The sequence below is a fragment of the Chenopodium quinoa genome, unplaced genomic scaffold (assembly GCF_001683475.1).
Source record: "Chenopodium quinoa cultivar QQ74 unplaced genomic scaffold, ASM168347v1, whole genome shotgun sequence".
In the NCBI taxonomy this organism is placed as follows: Eukaryota; Viridiplantae; Streptophyta; class Magnoliopsida; order Caryophyllales; family Amaranthaceae; genus Chenopodium; species Chenopodium quinoa.
In genome coordinates, this window is record NW_018744460.1 from 1,492,724 (window position 1) to 1,519,226 (window position 26,503).

The window sequence follows — 26,503 nt, forward strand, 5'->3', positions numbered from 1 at the left end:
AAGAATGTTCATTAATGATTAACTAGCCTTCTAGCCTATGTAATGCACGGGTTGTTCATAAAAAAAATACATTGAGAGATGAGTACGTGAGAAAATACCAATAAATCATTATGGGTGTAATGTGTAACCGAAAAACTGATTAAAGAAATTAAATTTTTGGAACTTTAATTCAAAATGAGGCTTGAAAAAAAAGGTGGACGGGCTAAAATTAAAGAGAGAAAACGAAAAAGTTGAATTGAAGAGGGGAGATGAAGATGAAGTGTTTAATGAAAGAGTTAAGAAAGACATTGTAAAAAAAAATTAAAAATGTAAGATTACATGTGGCACATTGGGTTGGAAAAGATGATAGGGAAGTGTAATAGGATGAAGACACGTGTCTTTTCGAGTTTGAGTTTTTAAATACTAGTGCCTTCTTTGGTTACACTTTACTAATGGTGGAAATAGAAATTCATGGGAAGTGAGTATATGCATAGTTGTTTGGTTGACATATATGAGGAAAGTTGAATTTCCTTGGTAAATGGAAATTCCTTCAAAACATGGGAATTTAATTCCCCCACTATACCTTGGTCAATCAAAATTCCCTTATGTATTTTTGGATAAAATTACAATTTACCCTAAAAAAATTAGAAAATATATTTATTTATACAAAAAGTAGTTAAGGAAGTCATAATACATGAGAAATACATAAGCTTAACCAAACAAACATAGGAAATTAATTCATGGGAAATTCAATTTCCTTCATATCAACCAAACATGATTTTAGCATTTCTTAGGAATATTAACTTCCCATGGGTTTCTATTTCCCAAATGCAACCAAACGAGGCCTAAGTATAGATTGCTAATCTAATCTACTACTCGGATCTATTCATAGACTATTCAAGTCGGGTCATATTCATATATAATCAATTATAATACATTATCTAGTTTTTAGATAGGTCGGTTTCTTTTGAGTTTTTTTTTTTTTTAGTGTGGTCAAATTTTGGTGATTTAATATCAATTACACTTCGAGTTGGAATCAAGCAATTTGAATAAAGTACGAGTAAGTTTTGCAAAATCTAATTGCAAACTTGTCACTTATCTGAGAATAAAGGCCATTGATTGAATTAATAAATGATAATTAATTTGCATACAATTATGCACCAAATGTCAGTATCTATGTCCGTGATAATTCATGTCCACTCCCAATAATGCTTTTGGCTTCAATTATTTTCCAACCATTATCAGCGAAAGATAGTGATGCACTGATAAGACTGGAAGAAAATCAATGAAGTACAGAAAACTAGACAGTTGGATTTCTTTTCCTTGGGGCAACATAACTCGGGATTGCGAGACAGACGCAATATGCTACCTATGACGGGATCATATTGAGCTGGTGTCGTACAAAACTACTTCCGATTGATTAATAACTGGCACAATTACGATCACATTACAGATATACACAGCTGTATTATGCAACATGATTAAGACCTGCCATACTGATTTCGAATGATCAAGGAAACGAACAATGGTAAATGAACTTGTAACAAAAACCTATGAGCAAAACACCAAGATCAGATGAATTGAACTTAGGATTAAGAACATAAAAACAGCTACCAGAACCATTCGTTTTTTGAATCCAAAGCTTTTACATTAGTTGATACAAGAGGAAGAGCACCATACAGGGAAATGAAATCGTTCAGGCATTTACGTCTCTTGCTACTGTGATCTTTCAAACTACTAATGCCATATGAGCCAAGCTCATGTATTTTCCCTGCAAAGTAAAGAATTTTTAGTTGACGCGACAAAATTTTAGTGACTAAAGATTTTCTGCATGCTACAATAAAAGAACAAAGTCTGAATGATTTATGACTATAGCTTTTCAATTGGCTGCCACAATAGCTTAACTGGCTTTGACAGCTGAAGTCCCAAGAATCTTTCCTCTGGCTAATCACAAGCAAAGTATAATAGTATTACAGAGAACAACTTCAGTGGATCCACTGATAGACATATACGACACTAATTTCATTCTCCAAGTGATGTCACTTAATAGGGACAATGCAGCGTTACACTGATAGACATTACAATTGGGTATATCATGGGTGTGTTTACCAATTACCACACAAACAATGTTTGAATCCTGCCAAGGGGCGTGAGGAGCTTCCCTTCCCTCTCTCTCTCTCCCTGTTCCAATACACGCACACACACCCCATAAAAAATAAAAATAAAAAAGCCAAATTCTGCTAACCCACTTTCGGACACTGACAGCCCACAGAATCAAGTTTCCAAGCTCATTTTAAAGATTAAATTTTAATATTCCATTACACAATGTATTCTACTGAAAATCTTGGAGGTGATTAACAGAACAAGAAAATGCAGAAGGCTAAAATTTCAAAGGAGGATATGTTACTAAGCAGCACCAAACTGCAACGAATATTTACTCTACAAAGTCTGTCCCCAATAGCAATGCAAACTGTGGCTCCCATAATCTCCTATGATTCTATGAGTATATGAAACTAAGAAATAATCAATAGAAACTCACTCCATCCGCCCCATAAGGCCATGGTACTCTCTATTGGTATGGCTTATCATCTTTACTTGTTCCCATTAAGCTAGCATTGGTTAAATCTCAGGACAGTCATTATGAGATAGAGGGAGTGCCGGTGTAAATTCTAATCACACAGGCTATAAAGCATAAATATGCTCTTAATCAAAATTAAAGCAAGGTTCAAGTTCTTGCGAGACTTTGAGATAAACCCATAGAACCTTGCTGTAGTCTCATGACTAATATAGCCTTCAGATACATAGCTTTGACAAGTACACAGCTACACAGCCACTATCTTGAGCTCTTAGTTTATTTATAAAAAAAAATAATAATAAATTAAAAAAAAAAAAAACTGAGTAATAAGGGAAACATGGTCTTGGGGCGGATCATAATAACATCTTTGAAATAAAGCAGCACTTACCCTTGACCCAGATGGGAGGAGCAGCTGTGGCATTGGCGACAAGCAAGGACATCGCAATATCTTCACAGTTCCTGTGATGGAATTAACAAACCAGGAACGTGAAAAGGTGGAATTAACCTTGGAAAGAGAAATGATTCAAAGTAAGAAATTGCCCAAACCTCTCTCTTGTTACATAGTCACGGATGGATGCTGGCATCTGATTGGTATACATATCAAGATAGTTCCGATGAAAGAATGCTGCCTTTGACAAAACCATACTGTAAGTACCCGTCCACCAAACAGACCACCATCCTCCATAATCATAATACGCATGGGTATTCTTCTGCCATACAGAAAAAGGGTGGGTGCGTAAGAACCAAAAGCATAATATTTTGATAGTCTGACAAATACATCATCTCAATTCAATATTCTATCTCCTTACAAAAGTAAAGTTTAATCCTCTGCACCACTGTTCACACAAATCATCTATTCAATCCTATCATAACTTTTTACCCTCTATCCCATCTTAATGTATCTATTGAATAGTTTTCAACAACGCATAAGAGTCGTGATTTAGCTGTTTCTTCAATTTCAAAACCCGTGATGACCTTTAGAGAAACAATTTAAGATCTTAATACTGTGGCTATTGTTTTTGAGAGAACCTTTCTATTGGGAATTAATGAAGCTATTCCTTCCCATCTCCCTTCAAAAATGAAAGTCCTAATGCAACAATTTTCTGGAAGGACTCTGTAGCCAGCTCCGGCAATGTCCACAAGCAAGGTGAAGGGTGAAGCATACTTCTTTTGACTGGCCAGTAAAAATCTTACCAATGAAATTGATTGATGGTTAAAAAAAAAAAAAAAAAAAAACATAAAAAAAAAAAAAAAAAAAAAAAAAACATGCATGATTATGAATGATGTTCGAGCTTATAATGTCACCTCTCTAAAAAGACTCCCCATCATCTTAAGACAGACTATTACTTTGATACATGTAAACCACATGGTGGCAAAATTCAGCTTCAGTGAAGTTGTCACTCATCATCTTTCATATCTACAGCAATTAGGATATCATACCCAAAAACTAGTTTCGGGGGAGGGAGGAAATGGACATATGAACTTATCAATAGGTCTACCTTTTCACCCAGCCAATGCATGCGAGGAACAAATCCAACCATCGTTGACGGAGCAGTTTGCCACACGGTAAAAGCAAAGTCTAGTGCATCACAAGGTACAATGACATCATCATCAACAGAGAAGATTGCATCAGTCCTCAGGTCCTTAATTGGTTTGAATCTGTTGTTGAGATTATCTTCCTCGTTCACATTAAACTTAAAGTTGGGTTTCCGAGCTGTACGGGACTTCGCTATCACAATTTTGTTAAGATAGTTTTTTAATTTACTTGAGGGACGATCACTCTCACTCCATACCACATGTATTGCATCGGTACCATGACATGAAGCATAGTGAGCAACAGACTGCTTTAAAAGAGAATTGCGCTTCCATGTATTCATGAGTACAGTATATCCACCTCTGTGAAGGAGGAAAAAATGATATAGGAAACAAATTAGTAGAAAACAAATTTACTCCAGCACCTTAAATTTCTTTCCAACCCAAGAAGATGCTATATGATAAAGTTCTACTAAGGACTCTAAACACTCAAGTATACGTAGCTTTGTACACACATACACAAGCAGAAATGCAATTACAGTGCATGCTTCCCCACCCCTGCACATGCACACACATATAAAGGAAATATAGTCAGGAGTATACAGCATATAACCTAAATGTGAAATGAAAGCAAGTGCAAAAAAAAATTATAGTAAGAGGCAATATAACACTAAATATCAATCTATCAGAGAGGTTACTATAAGATCCCGGTGGTTTCGAAATTACATATAATTATATACTTATAACTTTCGTATACATTCCAGAATATATAATCTATCTACCATTAGATTTGGCTCAAAATCTTCTTTCCCTTGACAATACAGTTCATCCAACAAACTGAGCCACTTGAATTTTCATCAAAATTTAAGCAAGCATAGAAAACAAAATAAAAATTTTGTATTGATGATAATAGAGTATGGAGTATTAAGCACTGCATACAAAGGGATATGATTTCCCTGAACTCAACAAACTCTTACATCATCATTTCATCATTACTTCAGCGTAAGAGCTGTAACAACCAAACAAGCTTAGTCCCCATTGAATATCACATTAGCACCTCTACATTGCTTACCTTATCAGAGGCATAACATGGATATACAATGCTTGGACAAGAATCCATTGAAATTTCAATACAGATTTGCATTAAATAAGATTTGTCAAAAAGAGCTAAAAATAATCATCTTTCTATAATATTGTACTCTCCGATCAAATTCACTTAATTGTATATATTGCCAGCTACAGGACCACCAAAATGACAATCACCCAAGTCATTAGGAAGTAAGAGTCACAGTATAATTCCCCCAAGTAAAAAGTTGATTTAAAGTCTATACTCTTCCTTTAGATCTCCTCCTATTACTTCTTTATATCTCTATTCAAGCCCCAAAAACTACTTTGATCCAGAAATTTGAATGATCATCCACCAAGTGCCGACCCCATTTATGGGATTAAGGCTTTGATTGATTGATTGATCCACCAAGTGCCGAGATAATAATCTAAAACAGTAGGCAATGAAAGCAATCATTCCACCCAACAAGCCAAATGAGTGACACCTTCCCTAATTGAGGTCCAATATACTAGTGCTAAATTGCACTATACCATCCATGATCCACCACTCTTTCACTATATATCATTCCCCAATTCCTATTTTATCAACAAAATAACAATTTTTTACAAACATATACTTCGTATCATTCTAGTTCTCTAGATTAACCCCCAAAACAGTAGTAAACTTCAAATCATTACAATTTACATCGATTCGCCGCCACACCCGAGTTTACTACATAATTCTTGCTATATGCCTAAGACTCTAAGAACACACTATCTAAAAACCATATCATCCAAAAGCTAAAGCATACTGCTTTCATAAATTACACACCTAGTATAGAGAAATCCCATATCCACTCAATTTAACAATAGTAGTAATTGGAGCTTAATATGTTTTATATATATATATATATATATATATATATATATATATATATATATATATATTAAAGTTTTCCATATTATAAGTGACATTAATTTCATACCAATCTCGATTAAACCAAGATCTTAATCCCAAATACAAAAGGCATATATATGATCATAATTCAGTTACTCAAATGCTAAAACCCAAACTAGAATCAACAAATGAAAAACAGAAATTTATAATTATGGCAGAAAAGAACAAATTAAAGAAATAAAATCACCTAGAAGGAGAAAAGGAAGAAGAAGAGGGGTGAAGATTCCAGCCAAAGGAAGAGGAAATTCGGGAGGAGAAAAAAACGACGCCGCATAACGCAAATAAAATGAGAAGGAGAAGCTTAAGCTTAGCGATATGACTGAGACGCCGGAAAATTTGGAACCGTTGATGGTAAGGACCTCTAATGGCGGCTTTTTCTTTCGCCGGAGAGTAAAATCCGCCGTTGTTTTCGCCGTCTCTAATGGCGATTAGGTTTAGTGTCGTCATTTTCCGGCGAATCTCCGGCGAAGGATTGTTATTAACGGTGTTGGATAGTTCGATCTGGTAGTTGAATTTTATTCGTTGTGAAAATTCCAACGGCACGCCGTAATATAACTATGTCACTAACCTTGCTGTTGTACCGTTGGTTTTTAAAGAGCAATTGACAGTTTTGTGTAGGTGATTTTGGGAGAAAGAAATTGGGTAGAAAACAAACAAAGAGAAGAAATTTGATTTTTTTGTCATATGTTTATGGACTTGAGGAGTTTTTATACTCTTACCAAATTTCTACTTTTATAGAATGTTTGTATACGTATAGGAATGATAATTGAGTGAGCTTGGATTGCTTAAAATCGTCTGTTATACTTTAATTTTAAATAGGCTCCTGCTTAATATTTCAAGTTCAAATTATCAAGAATCTCAACTTAACTTTGTATGTGTTACCTAGGCTCATTAACACCCGCCCCTTATCCCTTTTAGCTTGTCTAATCCTTCTCTTTTTTTTAAACAATTTACTTGCCACATTTTCTTTTTGGTAAATATCTTCATTAAACTTTTCATTTTCTTTGATAATTCTAACTTATGAATTGCCTAGTAAATTTTCAATAACCAAGTCATAATAGACTTTTGGTTCGACACAGAATATATATAAAAAAAGGAACAATAACATTAACCCAATAATAATATCTTCAAAATAAAGTTTGAGAAGGTCCAAATATATGTACTCTTACCACTAATTTAAATTAACCAAAAAGCTGCTTCTTCCCAATTTTTTTTTAAAACTCTACTGCAATATTGCATTCATTAATACATACCATATCAATACAATTTCCTCTTCCTGTAAAAAAAGGTCCACCCCTTGGTCTTATTCAGAGATAATAAAAATCCTTTTCCATTACTGTAACAAAAAAAAAAAAAAAAAAAAAAAAAAAAAAAAAAAAAAACCTAGTCCATGGTAAATAACTTGAACCTATTACTGTCCCAATTCAAACTAATGAAGTATCTTTATCCTCGGCGATTCTAATTGGACGGTGGCAACCACATCAACGCTACAGGACTTCTTACTTTGTGAGTTGCATCCTTCCACATTAAGTACCCAGCTTCTGGTGCTGGCTGCCTCGAAACCGTCTTAAATGTAACCTTGTAAGACAACTTCTGATACAGCTTGGTAAAATGCAGGACCTTTGGTTCAACGACCACTTTAGCACCCTTAAATGGAGTGACTCTCGCACGGTAACTCGATACAGGTTGACCGACATTTGTGACTGTCCTTTGAATAGTTATACTAGAGATGCTCGCATTTGATGAAAAGACAACTGATAAAGCAGGGTAGTTCAAGTCCCCTGCTGCCTTAGAAAGTTTGTTATGGCAAGCCAATTTACCACCTCTTGAGAAAATCTTGAGCTGTGTGGGAGTTGGATTTCGGGCACAGAGGAACTCGAAGTATTCTTGAGGGGTAATGTCGTAGACCAAACCCGGGTTGAGAGCTCTCACCGGGTTTATATGACCCGCCCCATGATCAAAGGGGCTTGAGGGTGTCTCAGTTGCAGCATCAATTAGTGGTCTCTTACTATTATCATGGATATATGCTGTAGTCATTAAAGCAGATTTTATGGCAGCAGGACTCCAAGTTGGGTGCCTAGCCTTGATCAAGGCGGCCACCCCACTAACATGAGGGCACGACATTGATGTACCCGACAGTACATTAAACTTGACTCTTCGTGTTGTGCGACAGCGGAAGCAAAGGTCGAAAACAAACAAGAAAACAATAAAGAAATTCAATGCAAACAATAAGAACAACACCAAGAATTTACGTGGTTCACTATCGATGTGATAGCTACGTCCACGGGCACCGAGATCGAATGATTTCACTATAAACTGCAAAGATTACAAAGATGATTCTTGTATTTCTCAAGAACGGCTCTCACTCTGTCTCTCTTAACCCTAATACTGATATTAGGGAGGTTTTATATTAATCCCTAATTAAAAGATACTTGGGCAAAAAGATAATAAAATAAGATAACCTAAAACCGCAAAATCCGCGTTCCGTATTTTTCCTTCTCCGCCCGGTCAGACCGGGCAAGGTCTGCCCGATCGGGCGCGAGAAGAAAACTCCATACGAATGCTTCAACGTATCCAACCCCCACCGCCCGGTCAGACCGGGCAAGGTCTGCCCGATCGGGCGAAGGCTCGCCCGGTCGGGCGAAGGCTCGCCCGGTCGGGCGCGAGAGCAGCTTCTTCAACGAATTTGCCAGGCACCTCTTCTTCTTCCGCCCGGTCAGACCGGGCAATGTCCGCCCGATCGGGCGGACAAAGCTACGAAGTACGAGTCACCTAATATACTTATCAACAATCTCCACCTTGACGAGAACTCGTAGTCAGCAAACGACCCCATCAAGACATAGTGAAAAAACATCTCAAGCCAAACCCGATGCAGGACTCATGCATAAGCCATACATCCCGATAAGTCTTCAACCAAGACCCATCACATACTCGTCTTCAAGTATAACAACTCATAATGCTCCACCTGCATCACAAGCCCCGGGCAAGCTCCACCTTAATGCCAACACACCTACACCAGGAGCTCCCCAACTTCGCCCCTCAGGGCCTACTACATCACGTAGTAATCAATATTTAGCAAGTCTAAGCAATGTTTAAACTTGCTAAACGGAACAGGCTTAGTGAAGAAATCAGCCGGGTTGTCAGCAGTCCCAATCTTCTTCACCTTAATCCTCTTGTCAGTACGTAAGAAATGATACCTGATATCAATGTGCTTCGTCCGATCATGGTGTACTTGATCTTTAGCTAAGCAAATCGCACTTAGACTATCACAATACACTGTAGCAAAATCCTGTGCAATACCCAGTTCACCTACTAGGCCTTTGAGCCAAATAGACTCCTTAGCTGCAGAAGTTAGAGCCATATACTCAGCTTCAGTAGTTGACAACGTAACTGATGACTGCAATGTAGACTTCCAACTAACCACAGAACCACCCAAAGTGAACACATAACCAGTCACAGACCTCCTGGTATCCACATCAGCTGCATAATCAGAATCACTGTACCCAGTGACCAAGCATTCCTTATCATTCCCGTACACAAGACCAATATCAGCTGTCCCTCTCAGGTAGCGAAAAATCCTTTTCACCCCTTGCCAGTGTTCCCTCCCAGGTCGAGCCATAAACCTGCTTACAACACTAACAGCATGCGCAATATCCGGCCTAGTACAGACCATAGCATACATCAAACAACCAACCGCGTTTGCATATGGAACTCTAGACATATAAGACAACTCCTCCTCTGATTGAGGTGACATAGACAAAGACAACTTACAACTAACAGTAGTTGGCGTACTTATAGGCTTCGATTTTTCCATCCCAAAACGAGACAAAATCTTTTCAATGTAGCTTTTCTGAGTCAAGAAAAGCTTACCTCTAGCCCGATCCCTGTAGATCTCCATACCCAAAATCTTCCTAGCTGCACCCAAGTCTTTCATGTCAAACTCCGAGTTAAGCATCTCCTTTAATCTTTTGTACCACTGTCGGGGGGATTGCTTAAGTCCATACAATGACTTTAGCAATCTGCAGGCATAGTGTTCCTTTCCAGGAACTTCGAATCCTTCGGGCTGCTTCATCAGAATCTCCTCCTCCAAATCGCCATGAAGGAAAGCCGTTTTAACATCCAACTGCTCCAGCTCAAGATCAAAATGTGCTACAATTGACAATAACACACGGATAGAAGTATGTCGAACCACAGGTGAGAATATCTCAACAAAATCAACCCCTTCTACCTGACTGAACCCCTTAGCAACTAGCCTAGCCTTAAAACGTATTTGCTCAGTTTCCGACAACCCTTCTTTCTTCTTGTAAATCCATTTACAACCCACAAGCTTCCTCCCTTCCGGTACTTTTACCAGTTCCCACACTCTGTTCTTGTAAAGGGACTGCATCTCTTCACCCATTGCGGCAAGCCATTGCGCAGACTCACTACAACTAATTGCTTGTTTATATGTGGCAGGTTCAAATGACTCTACATCATCAGCTACACTCAATGCATAACCTGTCATCGCATCAACACAGCAATTTCTTCCCTCCATCTCTTCAATCAATCTAACAGGCTTCTTGATAACTCGTTTAGGCATCTCAAGAATGGTGTCAGGTTGACTAGATGACCCCTGATTAGATTGCTCCACCTCATCCCCAGAGTTAGAATGAGTAGGAGTAATCTCAGGTTCAGGAGTACCCGGCACTGGAACATCAGCATCATCATCAATATATTGTACCCGAGGTAAATCAGCAATGGTAGACTGATGTACCTCAAGTACCCCATCTGTCTGTAATAAATTGTCTCCTTCCCTTCTCAAATCTGAAATCTCTGCATTTTTAATTGAATACATGGTGTTTTCATCGAAAGTAACATCCCTACTAAGAATGACCCGACCCTCCGAAGGTGAAAAAATTCTAAACCCCTTCACACCATCCCCGTACCCAACAAAACACCCCTTCTTGGCTCGTGGATCCAGCTTACCCTCAATAACATGATAATAAGCAACACAACCAAAAATCTTCAAATTCGAAAAATTAGGCAACTTACCACTCCAGATCTCAAACGGAATCTTGGAATCAATTCCAGAATGAGGACCCCTATTAATGACATAACAAGCTGTTAACACAGCTTCACTCCAGTACCTCCTCCCAAGCCCTGCATTGGAGAGCATGCATCGGACTCTCTCTAGCAGTGTCTGATTAACCCGTTCTGCTACACCGTTCTGCTGTGGTGTCTTCCTGACAGTATGATGCCGACCTATACCCTCATCTGCACAGAACTGATTAAACTCGTCTTTGCAAAACTCTAGCCCATTGTCCGTTCGTAGCTTCTTGATCTTCCTTCCTTGTCGATTTTCCACCAAAGCTTTCCATTGCTTGAAAACTTTGAAGGCCTCATCCTTTGACTTAAGCAACCTAAGCCATGTGTATCGGGACTTGTCATCAACAAATGACACAAAATAGTGGTAACCTCCCATACCTTCAACTCTAGATGGACCCCAGCAATCTGAATGGATGTAATCGAGCACTGCATCAGTGATGTGAGCACCCTTGCTGAACTTTGACCTGTGTTTCTTACCAAACACACAATGCTCACAAAATTCAAGGTTGGCAACCTTGACCCCGGATAGAAGACCCCTCTTGGACAATAGCTGCATCCCCTTCTCCCCCATATGACCAAGCCTCATGTGCCAAATCTTAGTCATCTCCTGGTGAGATACAGATGCGCAAACCGCAGAACTAGGCAGTGTAACACCCTCAAAAACATAGAGGGTGTTCCTTTTGATACCCTTAAGTACCAACTCAGAACCTCTGAAAATACACAACTCCCCATCTGAAAACACACCATTGTACCCCAAGTCATCCAGGGTACCCAATGAAATCAGATTCTTTCCTAAAGCAGGAACATGCCGTACATTAGTCAAAGTTAACCTCCGCCCATCAACAGTCCTCAACCTCATGGAACCAATACCTGTGACCTTACATGGAGCATTGTTACCGACTATAACCATACCCCCATTGCGAGGTTCATATGTATCAAACCAATCTCGACGTGGACACATATGGAACGAACACCCCGAATCTAGAACCCAGTTATCAGATAAATCATCAGACCTAGCAGAACTGACTAATGCTAAATCTTCCTCTGAATTATAGCTCTCATTCGGTTTCTCTTCAACTACAGCAGCCTGGGACTTGTTTTTCCTCACCGGACAATTATTCCTAAAGTGACCCGGTTCTTTACAGTAATAACATGTTTTAGTAGTAGTTTTACTAGATCCATCCTTGCCGTTTCCAGCACCCGACCCAGCATTGTTCCCCTTGTTAAACCCCTTATTCTTTTTAGACTTTCCGGACTTAACAAACAACCCACTACCATTATCCCCATTATCACTCGTAGCTTTCATTCTGAGTTCCCTAGTATGAAGTGCTGCCTTCACTTCTTCTAAGGTTATAGAATCCTTACCAACAACAAAAGACTCTACAAAATTCTCAAAGCTAGACGGTAGAGATACAAGTAAAATCAACGCAGCATCCTCATCATCAATTTTAACATCTAAATTACGTAAATCAAGCAAAATAGAGTTAAGTTTTTCTAGATGTTCCCGTAAGGAAGTACCTGACTGCATCCGGAGGCTAAACAACCGCTGTTTCAGTAATAATTTGTTGGTCAACGACTTAGTCATATACAATGACTCCAGCTTCAGCCACAATCCAGCCGCCGTTTCCTGATCAGCCACCTCCGTGATGATTTGATCATCAAGACTAAGTAATATGGTAGAGTGTGCCTTCTCTTCCATAACTTCTAACTGCGGGTCAGTCGGTCCATCTTCTGACTCCGAAGTAGTACTCTTTGGAGCCAACGGACGCCATATCTGCTGTTGTTTTAACAGAGCCTTCATCTTAATTTGCCATAGCCCGAAACTATTTTTCCCGGTAAACTTCTCAATTCTTATTGTTGAATCTCCTGCCATTGTTATCTTCAAGAAACTCTCCAAGGATTGAACCTGAGCTCTTGATACCAATTGTTGTGCGACAGCGGAAGCAAAGGTCGAAAACAAACAAGAAAACAATAAAGAAATTCAATGCAAACAATAAGAACAACACCAAGAATTTACGTGGTTCACTATCGATGTGATAGCTACGTCCACGGGCACCGAGATCGAATGATTTCACTATAAACTGCAAAGATTACAAAGATGATTCTTGTATTTCTCAAGAACGGCTCTCACTCTGTCTCTCTTAACCCTAATACTGATATTAGGGAGGTTTTATATTAATCCCTAATTAAAAGATACTTGGGCAAAAAGATAATAAAATAAGATAACCTAAAACCGCAAAATCCGCGTTCCGTATTTTTCCTTCTCCGCCCGGTCAGACCGGGCAAGGTCTGCCCGATCGGGCGCGAGAAGAAAACTCCATACGAATGCTTCAACGTATCCAACCCCCACCGCCCGGTCAGACCGGGCAAGGTCTGCCCGATCGGGCGAAGGCTCGCCCGGTCGGGCGAAGGCTCGCCCGGTCGGGCGCGAGAGCAGCTTCTTCAACGAATTTGCCAGGCACCTCTTCTTCTTCCGCCCGGTCAGACCGGGCAATGTCCGCCCGATCGGGCGGACAAAGCTACGAAGTACGAGTCACCTAATATACTTATCAACACTTCGTGTATCAGCAGACACGCCTGAGGGGCCTGTGCTGCCAGTCCAAGCTGCAAGGATGTTCACGCCAGGGGCTACCACATCCGGCTTCAGGACTTCCAAAGATAGGATGTTGGGTCCTCTGGAGGAAAACGCTGCAACCACAGGGGATGGTCTGATGCCTACTTTTGTGCCAAGGAAAGATATTGTTGCTGTGGCATTTGCACGCGATGCATAACGCTTTATGATGTTGCCTTCCTTTTCTCCCACTGCAACTGCCGGGAGGAGGTGACAATCAGCTACTAGCTCCTCACCATTAGCCGCAGTATTGGCTAGGATCATGCCTATTCCTCCAGCTTGTTTCACTACTTGACCCTTCTGAACTCGAGGGCTGATTCCACGGTCACAAATTACAATCTTTCCCTGAACTTTTCGTCGATCAAGAGTACCTTTTGAACCATGAAATAGGTAAACAAGTTAACAAGTGTACAAAACATTGCTATTCTATACTCTACAATCTACACTGCTTCAAGTAAGTAGAAGTTGTAAGTATTGGTATGCATACCTTCCAAGCACAAGGAATTTGGATCCGGACTCGTTGAGTTACTCCCCAAATACACAACCGGGTAAAGCTTCTTAGGTGACAAATGCATCCTCCCTTTATAGATAGACACCCCACTAAATGATTTTCCACTCCCAAGCCTAACATTACTTGGGAAATTCCTATCCAACGTACTCGCCCCGACGGTGGCAACCCACGGGGCGACGTTGGTAAGACTAACCGGTTCAGGCCCAGCATTACCCGCCGAGCACGAAACAAATACTCCCTTCTCCATAGCTCCAAATGTGGCCACTGATAAGCTATCCCGAAAGTACGACGACACACCACCTCCTAGAGAGATGGAGAGTACGTCCACTCCATCCGACACTGCTTGATCAACCGCGGACAAGATGTCTGAACTGAAACACCCCCCAGTCCAGCACACCTTGTAGGCGGCGATCCTAGCCCAAGGGTACATCCCTCGGGCCGTGCCTTGTGCGTAGCCAAGTAGGCTCGCACCAAGCACTGGAGACCCAGCCACAGTCCCAGCAGTGTGGGACCCGTGGCCATCTTGGTCCCTAGGAGACTTATACTCCATCTCCTCATTTATTTTCCCCGTGGCAGACTCATACCCCTTGTAAAACACCCTTGCACCAACAATCTTCTTATTACAATGCCGAGCCGGGTCAAAAGCCCGACCCCGCTCGCATGCACCCTTCCACCGGGCCGGGATCGGGCCATACCCCGAATCATTAAAACTCGGGCTTTCAGGCCAGATCCCGGTGTCCAACACCCCAACAACGACGTCGTAGTTACCTTGGGCTCGGGCCTTGTCAATAACCACTTCCTCCCGGTCCAAGCCCAAGAACATTGGGCTTCTAGTAGTATGCAGTTGGTACATTGTCTCCGGAAACAAAGCAACAACCCCATGATCTCGGCCCAATCTTGAAGCCTCTTCTTCCGTAAGTTGGGCCGCAAGCCCGTGAAAAGCATGTTGATAATTGTAGATAACCCTGCTATCTTCGACATCATTATCTGCAACAATCGAGCCAATTTTGGAAGAATACCAATCAAAATGATTAGTAAAAACCAATGGCATAGCTGAATTATCCATTTGAATAATATATGTTTTCTTTGTTGTTGAAGCAACAAAATTAAAACATAATAAAAATAACAAAAAACATACTACCAAAAATTTTGATTCCTTAAACATTTTGTTTTTCTTGTTAACTTTCTCTCAAAAAAGAGGAGAGAGAAAATAAAAATGTGAAGTGGGAAATGAAGAGTGGGCAAAAATATAAGTGTCGTAATTATGTGAATGTATTAAAGGAGGTGGGTGATGCCATGAATGCAGAGTAAAATAGGGTGGTACAGAAGATGGTGGTGAAAATTAATTTGGGATGACAATATAATGCAACATGGCATATGATATATGATATGGTCTTTTTTATTTTTATGTTTCAATTTTTTCATGTAATAGAAGAGGCACTGATTTTTCGGTCTAGGATAGAGTGTTTCGTCTAGACAGGAATTATTTATTTCGATGTTTTATAAACAGAGGTCCTGTCGCTACTTTGAATTATGGAGTACTAGAGAGTGACAGTAAAATTAATGTTACTTCGGGTTTGAATTATCAATTATGATATTTGCAGTTTTAAGGGTTGATTATAGGTATTAATGGATAATATTGTCGTTACGTGTTTTTTGTTTTTCCTACCATGCGTAAATTTTTATTATTGTACTCTTACAAAATTGGGAAAACTCTTGGCGATGAAAATTGATTAGTGCCTTTTGGTGATGAAAAAAATGAATGAAGGAATTCAGGAAAATATCTAGCAATATGAATTTATGGTGGATTGGTGGAAAGATGATTTCATTAAAAGTTAAGAGGGGTATGTAAGATTGGTCCCTACTGTGGCTCACGACTTACATGTAGCAAATGAGTTAATGACCTCATCTGAGGACCGCCTGCCACCTCTGGGTTCTTGCCAATGAAAAATCGGCTAACTAATGAAATTGTTTTCTAATAATCTTCTAAGATCAATTCTGATATATTAGCAAATTATGTGATAATTTGGAATGAAATACTCCGTAATAATATTGGATTACATATAAGGTTAAAATAATTTACTCATCTAGTCCACAATTTGAAATTTTGGGAAAAATACTTTCTCTGTTTATTTTTAATTGACATGTTTTCTTAGTCACGTTTGTCAATGCACAACTTCAACTATTCATATATTTAATTCCCGATAAGCAAAAATAATAAAGATTTGATATTTTGAAAATATTTTTTTTTTAAGAAAATACTCCCTTTGTCCCTTTATTTTTGCCCCATTTGACTTTTCACGGTCTCTAAGACACGTGTTAAATCGTTTATATCTCCATTTTTACACGTGAGAAAATCATAAAAAGTTGATATTAATTAAATATACAATGATACGAACCAAACAAGATTACACATGACTATATTACTTATTGTAAAAAAAACGAGAATTTATGGTCAAAGTTTTCAAAATTTGACTCAAATTTTGGCAATAGAGCAAAAAAATAGGGACAGAGGGAGTATCCAATATAAATAATTTCAGTTTAGTAAAAATAATTTCAGTTCAGCAAAAATAATTTCAACTCGGTAAAAATAATTTCACTTTAGTGAAAATCAATAACTATAAAGAACAAATATAAAGAATCAGTAAAAATAATTTCAATTCAGCAAAAATAATTTCAGTTCAGTAAAATTAGTTTCATATTAGTAAAAATAATTTAAATTTAGTAAAAATAATTTCAGTTCAGTAAACATAATTTCATATCAACAAAAATAAGGTGAAATGAACGAGGCCTTAATCTGGAATCGATTATAAAAAAACAAAGGAGTATGTAAAGATCAGTGATGTACACGTCCCTTCTTTCCATTGATATGTTTTGATTAGGTAGTCATAATTTAATCATCACGGTCTTGAAACCTTATTATACGGCATTCATACTAGTCAATTTGATTCTATGTCTCTCTGTGTCGTGTCACAATAGTAGTCAATTAGTGAACAAAAACATGTGTATTATTTTCGATCGGAAAAATTAACGAGTAGATAACATAGGAGTACCTATTCATTCATTAAAAAAAATTAAATAAATAAAGGATATTATTAAAGTACAGACAAACGGATCAGAAAAGCTTAGTTTGAATATTCAGAACGTTACAAGCCTACAACCAATTGATGACCCCATTTGTACTTAGAGGTAATAAAAACTGATCCAATCTATCTAATCCGTAAAAAAATCATAAAAAAATCCGATTCAAATTTTGACTTATATGAACATAATAATTTAGCATAACTTAACTTTGAAATAGACCCGACTCGACCTATATTAACCTAATCGAACTCGACCCAAGTACCTGAATAAACACCTCTATATATCTATCTATATTATTAAACTCATAGAAACAACATGCTAACGATATGTGTCACTCTTTAATATAATTTGATGTCACACATGTGCTATGTGTCTCCTTATGTGTCTTCACCCTTCTCTCACCTTATCTATAATTATCACTCATCTGTCCCTATTTTTTTGCCCCATTAAACTTTTTATGTTCTACAAGACGCAACTTAAAACGTAATTTACTCCATTTTAATATGCATAAAAATTATAAAAACTTGATATTAATAAATATACAACGAGACGAATATAACAAGACCCCACATGATTATATTATCTCTTATTGATTGATGAGAATTTATGGTCAAAGTTTTTAAAATTTGACCCATTTATTTGTGATTGGGCAAAAATATGAGGTCAGAGGGAATATCTAATATCATTTCACTAATAACTTAAGTCGGTCTCGCAGCCAGACCACGAGATAGTGCCACTTGGCATTTCAGTTTTTCGCCAAGTGTCAAGTCACGTAGGTGACATATAATTATTATTGTGACACATATGATACTTAGTAAGTGTGGGCTGATTACGAACAGTGACGCTAACTTATTGATGACTAGGCAAGGTCCCTAAATTATTTGACCGGAAACAATACTCCTTGGTGACTAAGGGATCAAATTGCCTCACTCAATAGTTGAGGGACTAAAATGCTACAATTACGTCAGTTTAAAGACCGTATTTGACCTTAACTTGCTAGATTAAATATATTTTTTAGTGATGAGCATTTTTTTTTATTAAATATTGAAACAATAGAACTTTTTGTAAGGGATTTCTATACTTTTGCCAAGAATGAGGTGTTTTTTTGTTAAGTATTTAGGAGTTAATAGCCTATATAAGAACTCTCACCGTGTCACAGTTACCTATTTTTATGGGCTTAACAGTTAAGGCAAAGTCATCTCGTCAACATAATTTGTATTGTAGAAAAAGAATACTCACTTGGACTTTATAAGTTGGAACTTGGAACTAAAAGTTACTCTATGTCTCTATTTGATATTTTTTTTTTACTACCTCCATATCTTAAAGTGTTTAACAAAAGAAAATTTTATTATGTCTCATAATTAATATCCCTTTGTTGCTCATAATAAGAAACATATGTTATAATTTATCTTTTAGAATCATCCAATTTATGAATGAACTAGATTAGTGCCCGTGTATCGTGCGATGCTCGAGAGTAATATCATTTTCTCATAATTAATTGTGAAATAATATAAAAATGAGGCGATTTGTGGAATAAAAAATAAATGCATATAGAAAAATAAAATAATAACGCAAAAAGTATTAAAACTACAATTGAGAAATTTTTTTATTGTTGATTAGTTGTGTTGAAAATATTTAAAAAGTAATATACATTATATTACATTAATGATGCATATCGTGACGAATCTAACAAGATCCCACATAACTATTTTTTCATTACGTATAAAGTACAAAACACGGTCAAAGGAGAGTGTGTGAATAGTGTTAAAGTCAAAAACGTGTCAACTAAAAAAAAACAGAGCTAGTAGCTATTATATTGTACTGTGAAAATTCACATTAAAAAAATAAATTTAAAAATAAATTCACATTGATAATTCTTTTGCAGATAATATCATTGGTTTGGGCTCACTACTCCATGACCGTATAAAATGTTCAGTGTTGATATGGGCCTGAACCTCCAAAAAGTCCTTTTGTTATTTGGGCTGGCAATTATTTTTTAAATTCCTTTTCGGTCTTCCACGATAAAAGAGTTAAACAAAACAAAAACAAATGGAAAAGTAAAAACCGTCGACAGCAGGGTTCGAACCTGCGCGGGCGAAGCCCAACAGATTTCAAGTCTGTCTCCTTAACCACTCGGACATATCGACTCTTGTGTTCAGATTGACACTTCTAATAAATATAAATATTTCGTACCCTGAAATTTGACATATTTCCTTGAAGTAATTTTCATGGAAATGATTTTTTATTTTATTTTATAAAGCATATAATTGATCAAACGGCTGCATATGTACTTCGTATCAATCATCTCATCTATCCACTCATATCTTATTATTTCGGAAAGATCTAAATTTAAAAAGAATAATAATATATGTAGCCCTTAGGGCTATATATAAGCATTAAATATACTTCTTAAAATGGAATTAAGTTGGGAATTCATGGCAAAATCACGCGAAAATTGGTGTAATTAATGTTACTTTATCCTAAATATTTCCTTTTTTAGCTTCTTATACATAGCCCTTAGGGCTATATGTATCATTTTTCGTTTAAAAATGATACCCAAAATTTTATGGAAATGAATTTCTTATGAAGCATATAATTGGTCAAACGACTACATAGTACACAGTATTTCGTATTAATCATCTCATCTACCCCCTTATATATTATTATTTTGGAACGATATAGATTTAGATAAGATACTTTATTTCGTATTAATCTATCTTTAGTTTCAACTACTTCCTTCGTTAATGGTTATTTGCAACAAACGTACCGTTTACGGAGGCCAAGGCAAAACTTTTAATGGGTGTTTAGGAGTGGGTAATTGGAAACAGGGGCATGTGATTAAGTCATTAAAAAAGGAGGGAAATTGATCCTTGTTTTTTTAGAAGGAGAGAGAATCTGCCAGAATTTTTGGGGGCCAATTTTTTCCCCCCAAAAATTTTATCCTCCTTTTTTAAAAATTCAATTTGTACCCAAATTTTTCCCTCCCTTTGAATTTTTCATTCAAGGTGGGTATTAATGGAACTTGCCAGAATTCATTACAACATTCAACAAAAAGTTCCAACATTTAATAACGCCATTGTTTCTTCATAAAAGTTAGACCTAAACTATCATCCTACAACTAATTAGTCCTAGGTCAATTACAGCATCTTCATCTTTTTCCTCTGGTTCAGCTACATCACAGCAATAAAAAAACAGCCACCCCACTTCATTACTAGCCCTAAAATCTGGGGAACTCAGCATCATCAGAATAGGCAACATGGCAAAAATTTTAGATGATGATTTTTTCAGCATTGATCAAATGCTAAATGATAAAAGCAATATGGAACACAGTCAGTCAAGCACCATGGAAGGGACTGAATACAATGACAACAATGTCATACATGAAGAAGCAATGCAGCAACCCAAAGGTAGAAAACAGCTCACTGTTTCCGAAAAAAGGGAACTTATTGATGCTTTTCTTTTGAAGCTAGAGGGTGGAGAATTGCCAAAAGGGTATTTATCACAGCAAGGAAGTAATTTCAATGTGCATAGGTCAACAATTCAGAGGTTATTCATAGACATAAAATCCCAAATGGCAGTGGGGAATGTGATAGATGTCAGAAGCAAGAAGCTTGGCAAAATTGGACCCAAACCAACAGAGTACACAGATGAGTTTCTGCAATCAGTCCCACTGTACAAGAGGACAACTGAGAGAAGCTATGGAGCTGCTCTCAAAATCTCACATGTCACCATCCATAAATTAAAGAAAAAAGGGGGACTCAGAACACATACAAGCACAAATCACCCAGCACTGACATCAAACCACAAGATAGCAAGACTGGAATGGGTTTTAAGTCATCTACTGCCTGCTGTAGAGAATGGGGACCCTAAGTTTGTGGATATGCAGCAAGTAGTACACATTGATGAAAAATGGTTATACTTGAACCCAGAAACAAGGAGGTTCTATCCCTGCCAAATGAACCTAACCCATATAGGTGCCAACAGTCCAAAAGGTTCAAGGTAAAAGGCATGTTCATGGCAGTCATAGGGAAGCCATATTTGACACCCATGGAGTAGTATTACATGATGGAAAGTATGAAATCTTTCCATTTGTGTATGAGAGCACAACAAAGAAAAAAAGCAAAAACAGGGAGGCTGGAGCTGTGGAAATAAAGGCAACACATAATGTGAACAAGGGGCAATCAGGGCAATGCTTCTGAACAATGTCCTTCCAGCCATCAAAAGTAAATGGCCACCCCATCTGTCCAAGGACATATGGATTCAGTGGGATAATGCCAGACCTCATCAAATTCCTAAGGATGAGGAATTTATTGCTGCCTATCAGTCAGATGGGTTCATATTTCAGTTCATTTACCAGCCAGCACAGTCACTTGACTTAAATGTGCTAGATCTTGGTTTGTTCAATGTCATACAATCCATACAATACCAGTCATTTCCTAAAAACTTGGGGGAACTCATAGACAAGGTCAAAGAGGCTTATGAATTGTTCAACCCAGTGTCAAACAAGCACTGTTGGATAACACTACAATGTTGCATGGAAGAAATACTGAAGCATCTAGGAGGGAATAACTTTACCCTACCCCACAAAGGGAAGAAAAAGCTGGAAAGACTTGGCATGCTGCCAGAGCAACTACAGGTGGACAGGAATGTGGTTCAACAAGCGGTTGATTACCTCAACACTATATTCATATCAACAGGTGAAGGCAATGAAGAAGATGAAGGCATGCAAGTTGATGCAGACTGAACACAAATCAAACACATGAGCAAGGTGACAGTGAGACTGCCACACATAACCAATGAATAGCAAGGAAGCAACTGGAAACCTAGTAGGTAGTGTTTTCTGTTTTTATTTTGATAATAGTATGAGTTTCATTGGTTAGGTGTATTTTGTTTACTGTTATGGTTATTATTATTGTAAGACAGTCTTAACTAGCTTATTTTGAACATGTACAAGCTTTTGATAGACTTTATGACATCAATTGTGGTTGGTTTATTTTCAAAAAGTGATTACTAAATTAGAGTAACTGTGATACACAGACACATACATCAATCCATCAGAGGGTGTTTTTTTTTCCACAGAAATTGCATAAGTGGTTCCCTCAACAACAACTCACATATGAAATTGTTGGAGCAATTCCAACTTATGAATTTTATGGATCAAATGAGTCCCTTCATCACTTGGATTTTTCACCCACACACAAAACAGTCAGGGACTCTTAGTTCACCTAGGGACAGACATCTCATAAGGGGACTCATACAGGGACACACATGCAGACCACAAGTTCATCATCATTCATCGTATCACAAACCCGAATGCCTTTGGTGCCTATTTTGTACAACCTCAAGTTCAAGCCAAACATAACAGAAACCAGGAATAGCCAACCAATTGACAGAACTCACAAATTGACACACACAACCAACAGAGAAAGAAGTACCCACAAATGAACAACTACAAACCTAGAGATCAACAACCTCAAGCCCTACATAACACAAACTAGGAAAACCCAACAACTAGACAACAATATCCAACAACCATAGCACCCAAATTCCCAATCACAGGCAACCAATACTAGCAATAAGTCTCAAAATAGCAAATAGAGCCTAATTAGGGCAACCAGTAACCAAATCAGGCTAATAATCACAAACCAGTTCAAACAAGCCACCTCTTCACCCAACAACAGTCAACAATTACTATCAATAAGTCTCAAAATAGCAATCAGAGCCTAATTAAGGCAACCAGCAAGCAAATCAGGCTAATTATCACAAATCAGTTCAAACAAGCCACCTTTTCACCCAACAACAGTTAACAATTACTATCAATAAGTCTCAAAATAGCAAACATACCCTAATTAGGGCACCCAGCAACCAAATCAGGCTACTAATCACAACCAGCAGATAAATCAGAGACTGAGAGTAAATGATCTTAATGAATCAATAAATTAAGGGTCAGAAAAGAGTTACGCTGCAGGATTAGTTAGAGCCACGGTTGGAAGGGTTGTAACCCCCACCACTTTCAACAGCCTCGTCAACAAGGGACTCAGATCTCTCCCTTTTTTTGCCAGAGAGAACTTGGGTAGACCTAGATCTACCCACATCCACCGCCTCCTGAACGGTTTTCGCTGGCGAAACGGCTGCAAAAGGGGGTTCAGCTTCCTCGCCCTTCAGAACATCGACATCAGGACCCTTTTTGGTCTAACCCTCACCCTTGTTGCCCAGATCTGCAGCCTTAGCCTCACCACGTTCCTCATTAGAGTCGTATGGAGCAAGCCTTGCACCCACACCATACGTACGCCTCATATCCAGGTAAGTAGCCATACGCGTTCCAATCAATCTCATCTTTCCAGTACGTCGCTGGCACTTGTAGGTCGCAATAACGTCCAGATCTGGTTTTTTTTTCGTTTTGGGAACTCATTTTTATGGGTTTTTGGAAGAAGAAAGTAGAAGAACAACCAGATCTACAGAAATTAGGGCTTCAACCAGGAGAGAGAGTGAGGTAAAAGAGACCGCTTTTGGGAGAAGAGAGAGAGTGAGGTAGGCCAAATCAAAACAACAGAAGAGGAGTGTTGGAATCTGGAAGAGTTTCCAGAAGTAAAGGGGATTTGTTAAACGTCGCCCGCAAATCTCCACATAAAGCCCACAAATATTTTTACTTTGACTCTTTTGCCCTTTTTCTAATTTTTACCGAAACCGTAATTCACTCTCACGAAGAATGTGGAGCTGGAGTGGATCGCCGAGGGACACCGAAGAGCCGTCATCGTCGCCGGAAAGCGAGATAATCCGGGGGAAAAATTACGAAAAGTAGGGGTGGCGTCTGGTCAGGACGCCGCCACCATGGCTGTGGCGTCCTGGCCAGACGCCGCCACCATGGCTGTGGCGTCCTGGCCAGACGCCACCCCTACTTTTTGTAATTTTTTTTTTTTTTTTTTTTTTTGTAATTTGTTATTTTTTTATTTATTTTTTTTTCTTTTTTTTTTTTTTGTAATTTTATTTAAACTTTTTGTAATTTTTTTTAAATTTTATTTAAAGTTTTTGTTTTTTTTAATTAAACATTAACACAAAAAATTCTGATTTAAAAAAAAATATATACATTAGAAATAAAAACATTAACACATAAAACAAAAATATTAAACATTAACAAAAGAATTCTGATTTTCCAAAAAAAAAAATATTAGACAAAAAAAAAAAAAAAAAAAAAAGTGGTAGGGCGCCTGGCCAGGACGCCCAGCCCCTGGTGGTGGCGTCTGCTCCGGCCGCCGGGACCAGGGGGTTGGCGTCTGACCTGGACGCCCAGCCACGGCGGTGGCGCCTCTGGAAAACGCCACAACCGTGGCTAGGCGTCCAGGTCAGACGCCAGCCCCCTGGTTCCGGCGGCCGGAGCAGACGCCACCACCAGGGGCTGGGCGTCCTGGCCAGGCGCCCCACCTCTTCTGGTTTTTTTTAAATTTTTTTTTTTTAAAAAAAACCCTGCCACCGTGAGCCGTCCTTCCCTCCGCCGCTGTGGCCGCCAAGTCCTTGCCTTGCCGCCTCAACATTGTCGTATTTTCGGGTGATTAGAGTGTGGGTATGGGTTAGATTTTTTTATTTTAGGTTTAGGGCAATAAGGTAAATTCAATATAGATTTGTGGGCTTTATGTGGAGATTTGCGGGCGATGTTTAGCAATCCACAAGTAAAGAGGCGTCATTAATGGAGGTGGTTGAAGGATGCATTGAAGAGGGTGGGTGAGAAGATGAAGAGAATCTGATGAATGAATGGATAATGGGATAAGTGAGGGTAATTTTTGGTGGGAATCATTAGGTTAGATGTGATGATAATAAGGATATTTAATTAGAGTAACAGATTAGGTTAGTATCTAATCAGTTTTTAACAAGGGCAATATGGTAATTTTGTAGGTTAAAAAGTTACTAAAAAAGGAAATAAAACAATTTGTTGCAAATGATAGGAAGCACCTACTTTTAGTAAATGTTGCAGATAACCGTTAACGGAGGTAGTAGTTAGGATAAAATTAAAAAAAAGGTTCCCCGAAACTAGTGTCAAAAACTGGTTCGATCCAACCCGAAAAAAACGCAATTCATATATCGATTCGTATAGACTTACTAATATATACGTAGCATGATTTAACTTTAATTAAAATAGATTCGACATGACTTGACCCAACCTCACCAAATTAACACCTCTATCTATAACATGCACATAATCATATATGGTCAAAATGCATATCGTTAGTAGATGTCAACCAGCTAAAATATTAGGGTGATATGCAACACATGGTATCGAACTTGTTTACATCAATGTCCTAGGCATGCCTTTTTTAATTTCTTCATTCAACCTATAGGGTTTCCCAATTCAGCAACTAGATATACTAGCTACTTTGACTGAAGGTAAAGAGTAAGACGAATAAACTTCATTGCATTAAGAAATCTTTAATTCTAAATTATTTCTAATATGTTTTACTTGTAACTTTTACCCACCTTCTTCCAAACAAGAAACAAATTATAGTAATTAAAGAAACAACACAACAACAATACCAGTAAATTAAACAAATCAAACTACAGGTACGAATTTTCACCATGTATTGGTGCAGAAGCCATACACATTTACTAGGTATGCCTTCCAATAACTACAAATTTGACTCTTGCTGTTTACCTAATTACCTCATAGTAAATGCGACCACCTACTAGTTTATTTATTAAAGCATGTCCAATAAATTTAACATACCACTTTTTTTAATGGCTTGTACTAGAATACTTTCTTATAATTTTCTATGTTCCATTATATTTAGAATTTATAAATATACTTCTTTCGTTCTTTTTTATTTGACCCGCTTTGACTTTTACACTATCCACCACCTCTCCTTTGATCGTCTTTTGTGAACAATATGTAAAAAAAAACATATTCATGTGGGATTTTTTTGAATTCATCTCAATAAGTACTATATTAATATATAATTTTTACTTATTGAAAATTAAATTTATTGATCGTTAAAGTTTTGCATCGACAAGCGTGATAAAAAAAAGGTCAAGTAAAAAAGAATAGAGGAAGTACTTAACTTCTACTTATTCTCATCAAAATAAATAAGTAAAATAGCCCCTTATTCTCCCCTTCATTTTATTTTTCTCTCTTCC

The 26,503-nt window shown here is 37.9% G+C and overlaps 3 protein-coding genes and 1 non-coding gene across 5 annotated transcripts; 1 reads left to right on the forward strand and 3 right to left on the reverse strand.

The window, feature by feature from the left end:
* Positions 1 to 1,375: 1,375 nt before the first annotated feature.
* On the reverse strand, positions 1,376 to 6,945 carry LOC110697157 (glycosyltransferase family 64 protein C4-like). 2 transcript variants are annotated; one of them, XM_021874500.1, is made up of 6 exons: positions 6,277 to 6,945; positions 4,607 to 4,645; positions 4,054 to 4,450; positions 3,101 to 3,264; positions 2,943 to 3,013; positions 1,376 to 1,750 (listed from the first exon to the last, which is right to left on the reverse strand). In XM_021874500.1, exons 1-6 carry the CDS (start codon positions 6,534 to 6,536, stop codon positions 1,590 to 1,592), a joined length of 1,092 nt encoding a protein of 363 aa, XP_021730192.1. In that variant the 5' UTR covers positions 6,537 to 6,945; the 3' UTR covers positions 1,376 to 1,589. The 2 variants fall into 2 exon arrangements, with proteins under 2 accessions (XP_021730192.1, XP_021730193.1); XM_021874501.1 differs by lacking the exon at positions 4,607 to 4,645 and having other exon boundaries at positions 6,277 to 6,900.
* A 282-nt stretch (positions 6,946 to 7,227) lies between these two features.
* LOC110697156 (subtilisin-like protease SBT1.3) lies at positions 7,228 to 16,004 on the reverse strand. Its single transcript, XM_021874499.1, has 3 exons — positions 14,273 to 16,004; positions 13,731 to 14,156; positions 7,228 to 8,245 (listed from the first exon to the last, which is right to left on the reverse strand). The coding sequence occupies exons 1-3, from the start codon at positions 15,459 to 15,461 to the stop codon at positions 7,548 to 7,550; spliced, it is 2,313 nt and encodes a 770-aa protein (XP_021730191.1). The 5' UTR covers positions 15,462 to 16,004; the 3' UTR covers positions 7,228 to 7,547.
* A 3,441-nt stretch (positions 16,005 to 19,445) lies between these two features.
* TRNAS-UGA lies at positions 19,446 to 19,527 on the reverse strand. Its single transcript has one exon. It is a non-coding gene; the product is annotated as a tRNA-Ser (tRNA).
* A 1,109-nt stretch (positions 19,528 to 20,636) lies between these two features.
* Positions 20,637 to 21,383, forward strand: LOC110697364. Its single transcript, XM_021874746.1, has one exon. It carries the CDS (start codon positions 20,637 to 20,639, stop codon positions 21,381 to 21,383), a length of 747 nt encoding a protein of 248 aa, XP_021730438.1.
* Positions 21,384 to 26,503: the final 5,120 nt, after the last annotated feature.